Source organism: Chrysochloris asiatica, unplaced genomic scaffold (genome assembly GCF_000296735.1).
Source record: "Chrysochloris asiatica unplaced genomic scaffold, ChrAsi1.0 scaffold00092, whole genome shotgun sequence".
Taxonomy (NCBI): domain Eukaryota; kingdom Metazoa; phylum Chordata; class Mammalia; order Afrosoricida; family Chrysochloridae; genus Chrysochloris; species Chrysochloris asiatica.
Window position 1 is genome coordinate 343,389 of NW_006408610.1, and position 16,864 is coordinate 360,252.

The 16,864-nt window shown below is 38.8% G+C and overlaps 2 protein-coding genes across 2 annotated transcripts in view; both read right to left on the reverse strand.

Annotated features, from left to right (window-relative positions):
- Positions 1–16,864, reverse strand: part of NRG4 (neuregulin 4) — a 91,478-nt gene that overhangs the window by 47,325 nt on the left and 27,289 nt on the right. The window lies entirely within an intron of this gene.
- LOC102814603 (dynein light chain 1, cytoplasmic-like) lies at positions 3,690–3,956 on the reverse strand. Its single transcript, XM_006866455.1, has one exon. It carries the CDS (start codon positions 3,954–3,956, stop codon positions 3,690–3,692), a length of 267 nt encoding a protein of 88 aa, XP_006866517.1.

Sequence of the window (16,864 nt, forward strand, 5' to 3'; positions counted from 1 at the left end):
ATTTGCCAGAAGAATTCAAAGGACTGAGCATACACTCACACTCATAGCTATGATTTGTTACATTGAAAGATACAAAGTCAAATCAACAAAGGGGTGAGGTCCATGCAAAACAAGCTTCCAAGAGTGCCCTCCCAGGGCTGTCATACATGATGGGCTGAATACCTCCATCAATTATCTGTGACAACACATGGGAAGAGCTGTCTACCAGAGAAACTCATGAGAGACTCAGTACCCAAGATTGTTGGGACTGGTCAGATAGGTACACTCTGCCTCGTACATATCCAAATTCCAGAATCCCAGAAGGGAAGCAGGTGCTCAGCAGAAATTACTTTGCCTATCTAGTTTGGGCATAGTAAGCCATTCTTCTAATTTAAGGAAAGTTTTATACCAGAAATTGTTTATCAGCCAAGTTCTCAAATGCCATCCAAGGGTCAACTTTGCAAGCTGGTCTTTTTAAGGATCACTATCTCAGACTCAACGGCACTTAACAACAACAACAATCTCAGACCTACTACAATAATTCATTTTTTATATCTTGAAATATGGAAAAATGGAAGTAAGAGTCAACATCCAAAAAAAACATAAAAGGCTAATAAAATCAACTATGTGAAAAAAATTTAAAAAACCAAAAACTTTACTCATGGACAGAATTCACCAGGAGAAGAATCTCAAGACAAGTAACAAGCTGGGAATGAATATTTGTCACTCAGATGTCAGACAAAGGATATTATTTCTTAATAATATTCTTATTATATAAAATACCATAAAAGGAAAATTATACCAAAAAGATCACAACTTCAAAGAAAAATTGTAGGAAAAATAAATAAAAACTGCTGACAGAAAAAGAAATACAAGAGGCTCCACCTCACCTATCGTAAATGTAGTTAAAGTAACACTGAACCACCAGCTGTCATCTCTTAGGCTAAAGTGCAAAGTTAACTGCATACACCATTGGGAAATAAGGAGTGCAAATGCCTATGCAGAGCCATTTGGCAATATCTATTAAAATTACAAATACACATCATTTGACCCAACCAAATTCTTGGAATTTACTAGGACTGGGTAAAACAACATACACATAAGGTTGTTCATTGGAGCATTACTTGCATCAGTAAAAGATTAGAAACAACCCAACTGTTGATAAATAGGATTAAATAGACCACAGGGCATGCCTCAAATAGAATCCTATGCAGCTTTAAGAAATGAGTGAGGAAGTGCTGTGTTCTGACGTGGAAAGAAGTCCAAAATAGATTATGAAGAGAAGGAAGCAAAATGGAAAAGAATAAACACTGACCGAAAATAAAAATACTGGTTGGAATCAGTTTACATCTGCATAAATATATAACAGGAGATAAAGAATAAACTTTACAAAATTGGTTACTTGTAAGGGTTGAGTAGAAGAGGGACACATTAGGGCAAGTGTGGAAACAATTTTTGCATACACCATTAATTACTGAGTTTTAGACCACAGGCATTGATTATGTTTTAAAAGCCAACGGCTTCTGTAACCCAAACTGAAAACAGCGGTAGCAGATGGTTGTTAAGGTATAATTCTAAATGGGGTAAGGCTAAATCCCGAGTTTTTACTCATATCTTTGCCAGACACTGAGGAACATCAGATTAAGCACACCGCTGTCCCAAACGATTGTTTCAGATGGCCTCAAGATCACTGCCGTTAAACTGCAGGGGAAGGTGGTAGGCTGAGAGTAGAGGGCAGTAAGAAAAATCTTGAGATTTAAACACTGTTGATATTATATCTTCAGCTAAGGTTACTTGCATATAGAACTCAGGAGAACAGAGAAAGCGCTAGAGCCTATTAAACTTGTAAGTGACTTGTATAATCAAAGAAATGAGCCCTGGTGGTGCTGTGGGTTAAGCACTGGGCTACTAAGTATAAAGTTGGCTGTTCAAACTCAACAGCCACCTCAGGAGAAACTCGAGGCTGTCTGGTCTCTTAGATACCCTAAGGAACAGTTCCACTCTATCCTATAGCGTTGCCATGAGTCAGAATTGACTTGATGGCAGTGGTTGGTGGTTTATTATCAAAGAAATTATAAGCCTGGTCTGCAGATGCCTATTCAAATCCTGAAGGAACCTCTAGATCCCCAAGTCTAAACAGGACATGGACTAGACAGCTTTGTGTCCCTAAGAATGACATACTGTGCAGTAATTATCTCACCTGTGCCTTGGGAGATAATGGCTAAGGAGGAACATCCCATCTGGCAGAGACAGGGGCCATGGAGGTCAATAGCTTGACAAGAAGAGTTAGTGAAGGAATTTACTAAGGGATTTCAGAGCAGAGAGGTTTCACACATTTTGCTAAAGGAGAATGTAGTTGTTCTGGACAAGCCACTAGTAGTTTATGTTTCCTGCTTCCCCCAGTGATGCTGAATTTTACCTGAATTCTGTGGTCCTGGAGACCAGCAAGAGTTAAAGAAATCTGTCCCTCCCCGTTTGTGTTCTGGAAAACAGCTTACTGCAAATACCACCTTTCCTCATATGGCTTACATAAGACTCACGATGCCCCCTTGTTTGCCTATGACAAGGCCAGACAGAGACCCTTCAAATTCCCATTCTTTGCCTCATAAATTATTAACTGAACTACTTGTCTCCACTGATCAATCAGAAACAAAATGCTTGTTAATCAAACTTTGGTTCTGTTTTTCTCCTGGGTTAAGTCCTCAAACCCCTGGAGTTTGGCCCAACATACAAGTACAACCCCTCCTTAAGGGTCCCTCCCAATGAATAGGCTAACCTCAGCGAAAAGCCTTCTCTAATTTGCTATTTGACCAAGCCACCCTTTTATCCACACCAGGCTCTTTCCAGCCTTGTTTACTTGCCTTTTTAAAAGAAAAATCCATTTTGTCCAACTCTAGATACGCTTGCTAATCTTATGGTCAAAGTATTCTCTCATTGCAACAGACCTCCCTCTCTACTGTAAAACTTCCTTTCCCCTTGATTCTTTCTGAATAAAGTCTATCCTGTATAGAACAAGGAGGCCTTGTGGGGCGCTATAGGATAAGCACTGAACTGCAAACTATAAGGGCAGCAGTTCAAACCCACTAGAACCCTCAGAAACCCTCTACAGGTTCACTCTGAATCAGAACCAACTGGACACCACTTAACAACAATATAGGTCAAGGACCCCTGGTGGTGCAGGGGGTTAGTGTTGGGCAGTGATTCAAACCTTCCAGCTGCCCGATGGGCAAAAGATTAGGATCCACATTCCTGAAAAGACAGTCTTGGAATCTCTAAGGAGCAGTTCAATTCCGGTCTATAAGGGGCTATGATTTGGAATGGACTCAGTGGTAGTAGGTGTGCGTTTTGGTATATAGGTCCAGATTTTTTTATTTGACACTCCTTTATAAAATGATGGTTTTCATTAGAGTTATTTCATTTTGTTTTTCATCTCCAACAGATTATTATTTGTTTCAAAAGGAATAAATTGTGAGGAAAGAAAAAATGTGGCAGGGTAAAAGGATGGAATAGAAAAAGAAATATAAATGTAAGCCATTTGGCTAATTGTTTTATAACCACAACTAAGTAGTACAGAGAAGGCCCTGTACAAAACCAACACAATGAAGGGTCAAAGATGGAGGCGTTCCCTTAGGACTGAAGATTTCAGTCTCTGGGATCTGGCATGGAGGTTGCAGTCCTTGGTATGAGGGACCACTAGCATAGTCCATGCTTTAACCAGATTTGAACAGAAGAATGGCCACTTGACCCAGGTAGAAGTAGATGAAGTGCTTAGTTTCACGTGTCACATAGCTACTGAAGTTTCTCCCCACGACGCAGTGCCAGGTGGGCTTGCACTTCTCGTCAAACTCCTCCTTGATGTGGATCACGATGCCCTTCTCGATGTTGCGTTTCTCCAGCACCTGCATAGCGCACTCTACTGGGTCCTGATGCATCTCCGACATGACGGCATTTTTGAAAATGGCCTTTTGGTGGCACATAGTTTCCGGAAAGCATAGGCAGGCCGACTGCCGTGATCTCCTGGGGAAGGGGTGAGAGCCCTCAAACCAGGCAAGAGGGGTGCGGTTGCTGGCGAAGCTGTGGCGCGTCTAATGAATTATTCCATTTTAATTCCACCATTATATATGAATGTGGGGTGGCTGATAACTTGTACGTCATTGGTCAGAGGATCATGAGGTGCCAAATCTGCACCTCTATAGAAAACTCTAAATTACCCAGAGATTCAGGACTTCAAATTATATGTAAGTTTAGCTAAGAAAGAGAGTTTGAATATGTATTTGGAAGATCTGGGTGAGAGAACGTCATTTGTGTGCTCAAACCCATTCCCTTCTACCCCTAAGTAAAGGAACCTGCTAGAAATGGCTGATCAGCATTATGTGCAGCTAGATGTGGCCATGTGACTAAGTTCTGGTCGGTGGAATGGGGGGTGGAATGACATGCACAACTTGGAACCAGTGTGCACTTTCTTCCCATCTCCATTCTGATAACGCAATGAAGATATGACGGATGAACTCCATCACAGAGTTTCAGAGACGAAGGCAGAAATCAAGACGCAACTTGAATCTCAGGCAACCATGAAGCTGCCACGACAGTCTTAACTTACCACTCTCTGGACTTTAGGAGTGCTCAGCAACTCATCTAAAGGTTGGTGGTTTGAATCCACACAGAAGTGCCTCAGAAGAGAGGCCTGGTGAGATACTTTTGAAAAACAATGATTGAAAACCCTATGGAGCACAGTTCTAAGCCGACATATACAGGGTATGGTTTGGTTTTGGGTTGTGGACTTTTACATAAGAAGTTCTGGTGATGTGGTGAGTTGTGTGTTGGGCTGCTAACCACAAGGTTAGTTGTTTGAATTCACCAACAGCTTCACGGGAGACTGAGGAGGATTTCTGCTCCTGTAAAGACGGACAACCTTGGAAACCCTACAAAGGCCTGCTAGAAGTCAGAATCTTCTTGATGACAGTGAGTTTGGGCTGGACTTTCACATGAAAGAGAAATACCCTTCTATTGTTTAAGATCGTTCTATTTTAAGCCTCTGTTAAGCACAAAGAAGCCAGAGTTTTAACTTCGGGAGGAAATAATTATTTTCTATCATTTAAAAAGCTCTCTTGGTTTTTATTGTTGTTGCTGTTAAGTGCCATTGTGTCAATTCCGACACATAGTGATCCTGCATAGGGTCTCCAAAGCACAGCTGGTGGGTTTGAACCACTGACCTTGTGGTTCACAGTCTGGTGCTTATCCTACAAGGCCATACCATGAGTCCTGATGTATCTTACTATGATCCTATTTTTCAAATTCAGGGTGGGTATCATTTACTTAAACAAAAGGTGGCACATGCTTTGGAAGATACAAACAAGGGTGATGGGCATGCAGTATACATATGAGGGGAGCTGGCAATTTTAAATGATAGCCAATCTGTCCCTGTGTTCAGCCGAATGAACGTGGACAAAAAGATGGGGCTCTACAAGAATTAGAAGGTAGACCCAACTAGTAGAATTTACTTAATAGTAGATTTTGATTAATGAATTCTGTGTTTTCTTATCTCTAAAATAAGGATTATAATAGTACATACCTCACAGGATTCTTGCAAGGTCAAATAATAACATGCTTACAGCATTTGGCATGGTGTCTGGTACAACTGTTAGGTGCTCAATTATGTGCCAATATACACCTGTTAGATGCTCAATTATGTGCTCAATTATATCTCATGGCCCAAAGACTTGAGCAGTTTCTATATTCTCAAGGTACTTAATGTTGTTGGAGGACATTCAAACAACTGGTGTCAGATGAAGAATTAGAAGCACATGGGTAAAGTCCAAGTACTGATCTGGGAGGTTAAAATCAAATCTGACCTTTTTTCTCTATTTGCTATGTAGTTTTGGACAACTCTCCAATCATTCTGCACTTAGTTTTATTATATGAGGGGACTTCAAAAAGTTCATGGACAAATGGAGCTAAGAGATCATGGAATTTTTCTACAACATTTTAAAGTCTCCCTCACATGCCTCTATCTCCTGGGGTCTGTGAGGATTTGATGAGACTCACACCACTGTTGTTGAGTCTATCCTAACTCACAATCACCTTATAGAACAGGGTAGAATTGCCCTATAGAGTTTCCAAGACTATAAATCCTTAGGGAAGCTTACCGCTGTATCTTTCTCCTTGGTTAGCAGACAGATGCTTTAAACACAGAGCCACCTTGGATCCACCCAGATGAGACCCAGTATATAAAATATTGAGTATCATGACTACCTATTGCAGTCTAGTAGATTCTGACAAATTACTACCCTATAGAAGTCCTAGTGTGGCGCTATATGTTAAGCACTGGTCCACACCACAAGGTCGGTGGTTCAAACCCATCAGTCACTCCTTGGAAACTCTGTACAGTGCTTGCTACGTACTGGAACAGATTCAACAACACTTAATAGCAACAGGATAGGATAGAACTCCTCATAGGGTTTCCAAGGATGTAAATCTTTATAGAAGTATACTGCCACTCTCCCTGAGAAAGGCTGGTAGGTTTGAACTACAGATTAGCATTCAAACACTTGCCCACTGCACCACCAGGGCTCCTATAAAAGGACTAGAATAGTCATACGGAAATTTATTTTTAAATATAATCATTTATTTTCAAGGATTCTTCTATACACTATTATTATCATATGTTAGTTACAAGGCTTGTTTCAATAGTTTCGGTTTTCACAATGCTCTTGAAATTTATATAAATTTTATACAATGAATCATATGCATTGTATTCAATTTCTCTAAATTATGTTATACTAAAAGAGAATTTCTGAAATATTTTTCATACTTAAAAATGTTTGGTAAATGTTACCATTTAAAAAGAAGTATAAGGCAACAGTGAACAAGGTTACTAGACGACCAACTCTCCCGACAACAACTAGAACTGATGCATTGTGGGAAGAGGCTGAACGGAGCGTGGGATCCTAACCAGAGGCAGCTGGCTTGCAAAATGTGCCCTTCGTTTGTTTAAATGAAGATATATTTTCTGCGTGTTTGTGTACGTCAAAAAAAAAAAGTGGGGATAGTGGTAAATTCTTTTAACCGACGGTGCATGAAGGGAATTATAATCATTGCAATCAAACAAAATGATTGGTGGAGTGTACAGCTGATAATCCTCCCTGTAAACTATCACTCAATTCACAAAGTTTTTTCTTTTTTTTTTTTTTAAATAAGAGGTCTTGTACAGCAAAAAAAAAAAGAACAAGAAGAAGCTTTTGCTAGCCTCAAAGGAGTTAACGCTTTCACAGTCCTAATATTCTTAATTTTACGTTGAAACTCTTCACAGATTTCACAGGTGAAATATCCCAAACTCTCAGTAAACAAATGTGTTACGTCTTACCTGAACGGAACACTGCACCAAGTTCCTAAGAAGTGCACCATTTTTGCTTCCACCCCAAATAATGCAGATGTTTTAGCCTGACAGGATGATCGTATTTCTGCTCTTTTCATTCCATTGCATAAATTCAAGTTTATATGTGGCTTCAAGTTACTTTTGCTGAAGAACGTCAAGATTTCTTGTAATGCAGGTCTAATAATGATGAATGTCCCCAACTATTTCTCATCTGTATGTCTTAAGATGTGAACTATCCTAAGTCTCTTGATGTTTTGGCCATTACTTTCTCTGCTTCCTCACTTCTAGGATTTCCTCACACACATGTTGTTGTTGTTAAATGCTGTCAAGTCCTTTCTTCTTTGTATGTCCAGTAATTTTTTTGTTGGTTGCTGAACACTGTGATTGTGACTGCTGGGGCAACAATAGGTCATTCACTGGAAAACTTCAATTTTTTTTCTAAACTTTTAATCCTGTAAACTGTCTTCCAACCACTGCTTTAGGTCTAGGCCACAGGGTTTGATATGTTCTACTTTTAGTATAATGATGTTGAAATTATTACTAAATTAACTTGTGACTTATTTCACCCATGGGCTATTTAGAAATATTTTGTTTGCTTTACAAATATTAGGAGTTTTTCTAGATATCTCATTGTCATTTATTTCTGGTATAAAATTATTTCTAGAGTACATAATCTATGGCAGTGGTTGGGAAAATTTTCAGTAAAGGCCCAAACAGTAAATATTTTAGGTTTGTTGGTCTCTAGTACAGTTTATTCAGCTGGGTTGTTGTAGAGCAAAAGCAGCCATAGACAATATGTAAGCGAACGAAGCATAGCTATATCTCAAAACTTTGTTTATAGATACTAAAATTTAAATATCATACGGATTTTACATATCACAATTAAAAAAAAAAACCATTTATAAATGTAAAAACCATTCCTAGCTTCAAATTATACCAAAACAGGGTTGCTGACCACTGCTCTTTAGGAATTTAGTTCCGTAATTTATGGAGATAATGTTTTATCTATCAGCATATGTTCTACCTTGGGAAATGTAACACATTCACTTTAAATGAATGTGTATTATATATTTTAGCATGTAGATGGTCTATAAATATCAGTTTGGTTAACAGTATATCTCCAGATATTATATTCTTCTTGATTTTTTTGGTCTAGTTGTCTAGGGGTATTAAAATCTTCAACAAGTAATCTGTTTTCACTTTAATACTGTCAAATGTACTTTCATGTATTTTGAAGCTGTCATTAGACATATATACATTTGTAATTGTTAAATCTTCTGAACGAATTCTTGCTTTTGTATTATAAAGAATAGGGGTCATATAAAATGCAGAAATCATGCAACCATACTGTTCCATTTCTTCCTTGCTCCTTATAGCACAATTATAACAGCTTGTGGCTGGTATTATTACCCCTCAGCTTAAAGACCTTTATTTTGAATTTTTTATAACATGCATTTGCTGTTATGATCTCCATTTTCTTTCATCTTAAAATATCTTTATTTTGCCTTAATTCTGTAAAAAATTAAATTGTACACACTTAAGGTACACAACTACCACCTGTCTGTCAGTCGAGCAAAAGATCAAGATGGATGTCAGAAGAGACACTGAAACTTGCTCTCCAGCATAGAGATGCTAAAGCAAATGGGAGAAATGTGGAGGTCTCAGAGCTGAACAGAAAGTTTCAATTGTCAGCTCGAGAAGACAAAATCAAATATTACAACAAAATGTGCAAAGATCTGGAGTCAGAAAACCAAAAAGGAAGAACACGCTCAGCATTTCTCAAGCTAGGGGAACTAAAGAAAAAATTCAAGCACCAACTTTCATTATTGAAAGATTCTCTGGGCAAATTATTGAATGATGCAGAAAGCATCATAAGAAGATGTAAGAATACACAGAGTCACTGTACCAAAAGGAAATGGTTGATGTTCAACCATTTCAAGAGGTTGCATATGATTAAGAGCCAATGATACTGAAGGAAGAAGTCTAAGGCACATTGTATGAATTAGCAAAAACAAGGCTCCAGGAATTAATGGAATAAAAATTGAAATCTTTCAAGAAAGTAAGGCGGCACTGGAGGCATTCACTCATCTATGCCAAGAAATTTGGAAGACAACTATCTGGCCAACTGTTTGGAAGAGATCCATATTTGTGCCCATTCCAAAGAGAGGTGACCCAACAGAATGCAGATCATAGGACAATATCTTTGATACACCATGTGAGTAAAGTTTTACTAAAGGTAATACAGAAACAGCTGCAAGCATACATCGACAGAGAACTTCCAGAGGTTCAAGCTGGATTCAGAAGGGGCTGTGGAATGAGGGATATCATTGCTGATGTCCGATGGATCTTGGCTGAAAGCAGAAAATACCAGAAAGATGTTTACCTGAGCTTTATTGACTACGCAAAAGCTTTTGAATGTGTGGATCATGACAAGCTATGGACAACATTGTGAAGTAGGAGTATTCCAGAACACTTAATTGTGCTCATGAGGAATGTATACCTGGACCAAGAGGCAGTTGTTCAAAGAGAACATGGGAACACTGAACGGTTTAAAATGAAGAAAGGTGTGTGACAGGGTTGTATTCTTTCAGCATACTTATTCAACCTGTATGCTGAGCAAATAATCTGAGAAGCTGGGTTCTATGAAGAAAAACATGGCATCAGGATTGGAGGAAGACACATTAACAAACTGCGATATGCAGATGATACAAGCTTGCTTGTGGAAAGTGAAGAGAATTTAAAATACTTACTGATGAAGATCAAAGAGCACAGCCTTCAATATGGATTGCATCTCAATGTAAATAAAACAAAAATCCTCACCACTGGACCAGTAAACAACATTCTTATCAATGGAGAACAGATTGAAGTTGTCAAGGACTTCACATTCTTCTTGGATCAACTATCAACACTCTTGGAAGCAGCAGTCAAGAAATCAAATGACTTATTGCATTAGGCAAATCTGCTGCACAAGAGCTTTTTAAAGTGTTAAAGAGCAAAGATGTCAACTTGAGGACTAAGCTGAGCCTGACCCAAGCCATGGTATTTTTAATAATCTCATATGCATGCAAGCAGCTCTGGTAATATAGTGGTTACGAATTGAACTGCTAACCTCAAGGTCAGCAGATCGAAATATCAGCTGTTCTGTGGAAGAAAAATGAGGTGTTCTGCTACCGTAAAGGTTTACAGCCTCGGAAACCCTGTACAGGGTTGCTGAGTTGGAACCAACTCCATGGCACACCACCACCACCATCACCATATGCATGTGAAAGCTGGGCAGTGAATAAGGAAGATCATAGAAGAATTGATGCTTTTGAGTTATGGTGTAGGAGGAGAATATTGAAAGTACCATGGGCTGCCAAAAGAATAAACAGATCTGTGTTGGAAGAAGTACAGCCAGAGTGCTCCTTGGAGTCCAGGATGGCCAAACTTCATCTCTCATACTTCGGACATATTGTTGGGAGGGACCAGTCACAGGAGAGGGAGCTCATGTTTGGTAAGGTGGAGGGTCAGAGAAAAAGAGGAAGAGCCCCAACGAGAGATGGACTGTCAAAGTGGCAGCATCAGTGGGCCTAAACATGGCAACAATTGTGAGGTTGGTCCAGGATCAGGCAGTGTTTTGTTCCATTGTACATAGGGTCACTATGAGTCTGCACTGACTCGATGGCACCTAACAACAACAGCAAGGTGTACAATGGAATGTTTTTAGCATATTCACAGGATTTTATAACCATCTCTACAATCTATTTTTAGAACATTTTTATACTTCCACAAGTAATCCCTTACTCATTAGCAGTCAGTATCCATTCTGACTCTATGCAAGCATGAAGCTATTTTTCATCCCCATAAATTTGTCTATTTTGGACATTTTATGTAAATGGAAGCATTTAATAATATGTGGCATTTTGTAACTCTTCCTTTACTTAGTACAATGCTTTAAAATTGTATCTATACTATAGCATATATCAAGGAGCTCTGGTAGTGTAGTGGTTACAAATTGGGCTGCGAATCACAAAGTCAGCAGTTTGAAACTACCAGCTGTTCCTTGGGAGAAAGATGTGGCTCTTAGCTCCTGTAAAGGTTTACAGCCTTGGAAACCCTGTGCAGGGTCGCTATGAGTCGGAACTGACTCCACGGCACATGACCATCACGACCACCATAGCATACATCAGTCCTTCATTGTTATTGCCGAATCACATGCCATTGTATGGATACACCACAGTTCACTTAGTTCCTCATCAGTTGATGGACAGTTGGGTTGTTTCCACTTTGGGCTATTTTGAGTAATACGATTGACTTCATTTTTAAGAATGAGTTTTATGAAATATAGATTTCTGGATTCAGTTTTTTTCTTTCAGCTTTAAAATTTTCCTTCCAGTTTCTCTACTCTCGGTTATTTCTGATGAGAAGGACCATGTCATCTTCATGTCTAATTCTTTTGAATTCTATCCTTGATATGGTAAAAACACTACATTCTGTTCTGTTCCTCTTTAAAGCACTGACTTCTTCTCTTTATTTGGTTAATTTGGCTGAACTCAAAACCTAAACTCTCTCCCCCTACACTGTTGTTATAAATATGTGCATTGATTGGGGCCTACTCTTAGGGAAAAAGTCATAAAAATGGTAAACTCACCCAACAGTTTTAACTCCCCATCCCATGTCTGTCTGTTTACTGCACTGTGCTGACTTGGGTGTTGGTGTGCTGCTGGAAACTATTTCACCAGTATTTCAAATACCAGCAGGGTCAGCCATGTGAGTAGGTTTCAGTGGAGCTTCCATACTAAGATAGACTAGGAAAAGGAAAGGCAGACCGCTTCTGAATGGTCAGCAACAGAAAACCTTAGGAATCCCAGTAGAACATTGTCAGATGTAGTGCTGGAAGGTGAAAATATTATGAAAAGCATCAGAACACTGTTAGACACAGTGCCAGAAGATGAGCCCCTTGGCTTGGAAGGTGCTCAGAATATGACTAAGAGCTGACTCCTCCAAGTAGAACTGATCTTAATGACATGGATTGACTGGGACCTTCATTTGCTGATGGAGTATAACTGTAAACATTCATTAATAATTGGATGTATGAAGTATGAATCTAGGAAAATTGGAAGTTGTCAAAAATGAATTAGAATGCATAAAGATAGATATCCTAGGCATTAATGAGGTGAAATGGACTGGTATTGGCTATTTTGAATCAGATATCCATCTAATATGCTATGTTAGGAAAGACACATTAAAAAGGAATGGCATCACATTCATCGTCAAAAAGAACATTTCAAGATCTATCTTTAAGTACAATTATGTCTAGGATAATACCCACTCACCTACAAGGAAGACCGGAGTTAATGCCATTCACTAGGTGTCAAATTTATACACCAACCACTAAAGTCAATGATGATCAAATTAAAGAATTCTATCAACTTCTTCAGTCTGAAATGGATCAAACGTGCGATCAAGATGCATCAATAATTACTGGTGGTTGTAATGAAAAGGTTGTAAAGAGGAAGGATCTATATTTGAAACATATGATTTTAGTGATAGAAAAAATGCTGGAAATCACATGATAGAATTGTGAAAAGACTTATTCATTACAAATGCCTTTTCAACATCATGTTCTTAAGTTATTGTTGTGAAGCACTGTTGAGTTGTTTTTGACTCCTAATGACCCTGTATAGGGTTTCTGAGGAGCAGCTAGTGGGTTTGAACCGCCAACTTTGTGGTTCACATCGCAGTGTTGATCCTATAGCACCATATAAATGGTGCCTATACACATGGACCTCAAAAAATGGAATACACAGGAATCAAATTGACTACATCTATGGAGAGAGGTGACAGAAAAGCTCAATTATCATCAGTCAAAACAAAGCCAGGAGCCAACTGTGGAACAGACCATTAATTTCTTGTACGCAAGTTCAGACTGACGTTAAAGAAAATTAAAGCAAGTTTGCAAGAGTCAAACGTTTACCTTGAATATAACCCACCTGAATTAGAGATCATTTCAAGGACAGATTTGATGTATTAGACTCTAATAGCGGAAGACTAGAAAAGTTGAGGGTGATAGGAAGAAAGCAAAAGGTCATTAGAAAGACAAGAAAAAAGGAAAGATCAAGGTGGATGTCAGAAGAGACTCTGAAACTTACTCTTAGCATAGAAAAGCTAAAGCAAATGAAAGAAAAAATGAAGTAAAAGAACTGAAAAGAAAATTTCAAAGGGCAGATAAAACAGATAAAGTATTAGAATGACATATGCAAGGACTGGAGTTAGAAAACACAAAGGTAAGAGCAAATCAACATTTTTCAAGTTAAAAGAACTGAAGAAAAAGATCAAGTCTCAGGTTGCAATACTGAAGGATTCTATGGGCAAAATACTGAATGATGCTGGAAACATCAAAGCAGATAGAAGACCTTCACTTAATACACAATAAAAAGTTAAAAAAAGAAAAACATCATGGCTAGGGTCAGGCATAACTTAGTCCTCAAACTGACATTTGTGTTTTTGAAGCTTTTAAATAGGTCTTTTGCAGCAAATTTGCATAATGCAATATGTCTTTTGACTTCTTGACTACTGCTTCCATGAACATTGTTGTTGTTGTTAAGTGTTGTTGAGTTGGATCCAACTCATAGCGACCCTGTACAGAGTTTCCAAGGAGCAGATGGTGAGTTTGAACCACAGACCTTACGGTTCAAACCGACCCTGTGGTCTAGTGCTTTTTCCCACAGTGCCGCACCAGGACTCCTATGAACATTGTGAATCTAAGTAAAATGAAGTCTTTGACAACTTCTGTTTTTTTCCATTTATCATAATATTAAAAAAAGTCTTTGTAACTCTGTTTTTGTAGTGCTGGTGTGGCATTGTGGGTTAATGCAGTGAACTGCAAAGTTGGTTTCAACTGAAAGGTCAGTGGTTCAAGCTAACCAACTGCTCCTTGGAAACCCTATACAGGGTCGCTATGAGTTAGAACTGACTCAACAGCATTCAACAACAACCACATCAACAAACATGATGTTATCTATTGGTCCAGTGAGAGGACTTCTGTTTTCTTTGCATCGAGGTGTAACCATATTGACTGCTGTAGTCTTTGATTTTCATCACTATTTCAAGCCCTCTTCGCTTTCAGCAAGCCAGGTTCTATCATCTGCATATTGTAGGCTGCTAATGAATCTTCCTTCAATCCTGGTGGCCCATTCTTCCTCTTCTAAGATTATTAGCTTAACATTGAGGTCGAATAAATTTGGTGAAAGGATATAATCCTGCTGTACATCATTCCTGATTTTAAACCATTCAGTATCCCTTGTTCCAACAATTGTCTCTTGCTCTGTGTACAGATTCCTCATAAACTCAATTAAGTGTTTTGGAATACTTCACAAAGTTGTCAATAGTTTGCTATGATTCTCACAGTGGAATGCTTTTGTGTAGTCAATAAAGCAAAAGTAATCATTAAAAAAATAAATGGAATACAGAGTACCAAAAAAATTGGTTGATTTCAGTCATTTCAAGAGGTACCATGTGAACAAGAACCAATGGTATTGAAGGAAGAAATCTAAACAGCATTGAGGGCAATGGTGAAAAACAAAACTACAGGAATTGACAAAACACAGAAATGTTTCAACATGATACAGCATTGGAGGGGCTCACTTACCTATACCAAGAAGTTTATAAGATAGCTACCTGGCCAACCAATTAGAGATCCATATTTGTGCCCATTTCAAAGAAAGGTGATCCAACAGAATGTGGAAATAATCAAACAATATCATTAATAATACATGCAAGTAAAATTTTGCTAAAGACAATTTTAAAAATGACTGGAACAGTAAATGAACAGGGAGCTGTCAGAAATTCAAGTTGGATTCAGAAGAGGATGTGGAACTAATGATATCAATCCTAACATCAGATGAAAGCAGAGAATACCAGAAAGATGTTTACTTGTGCTTTATTGACTATGTTCAACTCTATGGATCATTAAAAAACAAACTATGGATAAGATTGTAAGAATGGTAATTCCAAAACACTTCATTGTGCTCAAGAGGAACCTATATATACATAGACCACAAGGCAGTTGTTAGGCTAGAACAAGGGGATACTGAATGGTTCAAAATGGTATGGTTCATCAATCTGTATGATGAGCAAATAATCTTGAGAAACTGGATTATATGAAGAAGAATATGGCATTAGGATTGGAGGAAAAGTCATTAACAACCTGCCATATTCAGATAGTACAACCTGGCTTACTGGAAGTGAAGAGGATTTAAAATACTTACTGATGAAGACCAAAAACCACAGCCTTTGGTATGGGTTGCAGCTCAAATGTAAAGAAAACAAAAATCCTCACCAATGGACCAATAAAGAACATCATGATGACTGGAGATAAGAATGAAACTGTCAAAGACTTGAATTTGCTTAGATCCACAATCAATGCTCACGGAAGCTGTAATTAAGATATCACACGATGTATTGCATTAGGCAAATGTGCTGTAAAAGAGCTCTTTCAAGTGCTCAGGAGCAAAGATGTCAGTTTGAGGAATAAGGTGTGCCTGACCCAGGCCATGGTACTTTTAATCACTCGCTGGTATGATGATGCAGGATAAAGCACTGGACCGCAAGATCGGTTTGAACCACAGGTCAGTGGTTCAAACTCAGCAGCTTCTCCTTGAAAACTCTATACAGGGTTACTATGAGTCAGAATTGACTCAAAAGCACTTAACAACAATAAGATATGCATTTGAAAGTTGGACAATGAATAAGAATTGATGCATTTTATTTATGGTATTAGAGAAGGATGTTGAAAACATCATGGACTTGCAGAAGAAGAAACAAATCTGTGTTGGAAGAAGTACAGCAAGAATGCTCCTTAGAAGACAGGATGGTAAGACGTTGTCTTTCGTACTTTGAACTTATTATCAGGAGGGACCAGTACATACCTGGAGAAGGGCATCATGCTCGGCCAAGTGAAGAGTCATAGAAAAGAGAAGACCCCCCAACAGGTGGACTGACACAGTGGCAGCAACACCTGTGAGCATGGTGCGGACCTGGGCACGGTTTCATTCTGGTATGCACAGGATAGCTATGAGTTGGAACCCACTTGATGGCACCTAACAAGTGCTAACTCCATTCCCATTCTGCTATTTTTAATCACTCTCCAGTGCCTTCAGATTTGTTAAATGCCATCGAGTCAGTTCCGACTCATTGTTGTTAGGTGCCATTGAGTTGGTACCAACTCATAGCAACCGTATGTACAATGGAATGAAACACTGCCTGGTCCTGGGCCAACCTCACAATTGTTGCCACGCTTGAGCCCATTGATGCTGCCACTCTGCCAATCCATCTTGCTGGGGTCTTCCTCTTTTTATCTGACCCTCCACCTTACCAAACATGATATCCTTCTCCAGTGACTGGTCACTTGTGACAATATGTCCAAAGTTTGAGAGATGAGGTTTGGCCATCCTGGCCTCCAAGGAGGGCTGCACTTCTTCCAACACAGATCTGTTTATTCTTTTGGCAGCCCATGGTACTTTCAATATT

Excerpts from the sequence above, each read along its gene's own strand:
- LOC102814603 (XM_006866455.1), bottom strand. The coding sequence starts at position 3,956 with ATGTGCCACCAAAAGGCCATTTTCAAAAATGCCGTCATGTCGGAGATG.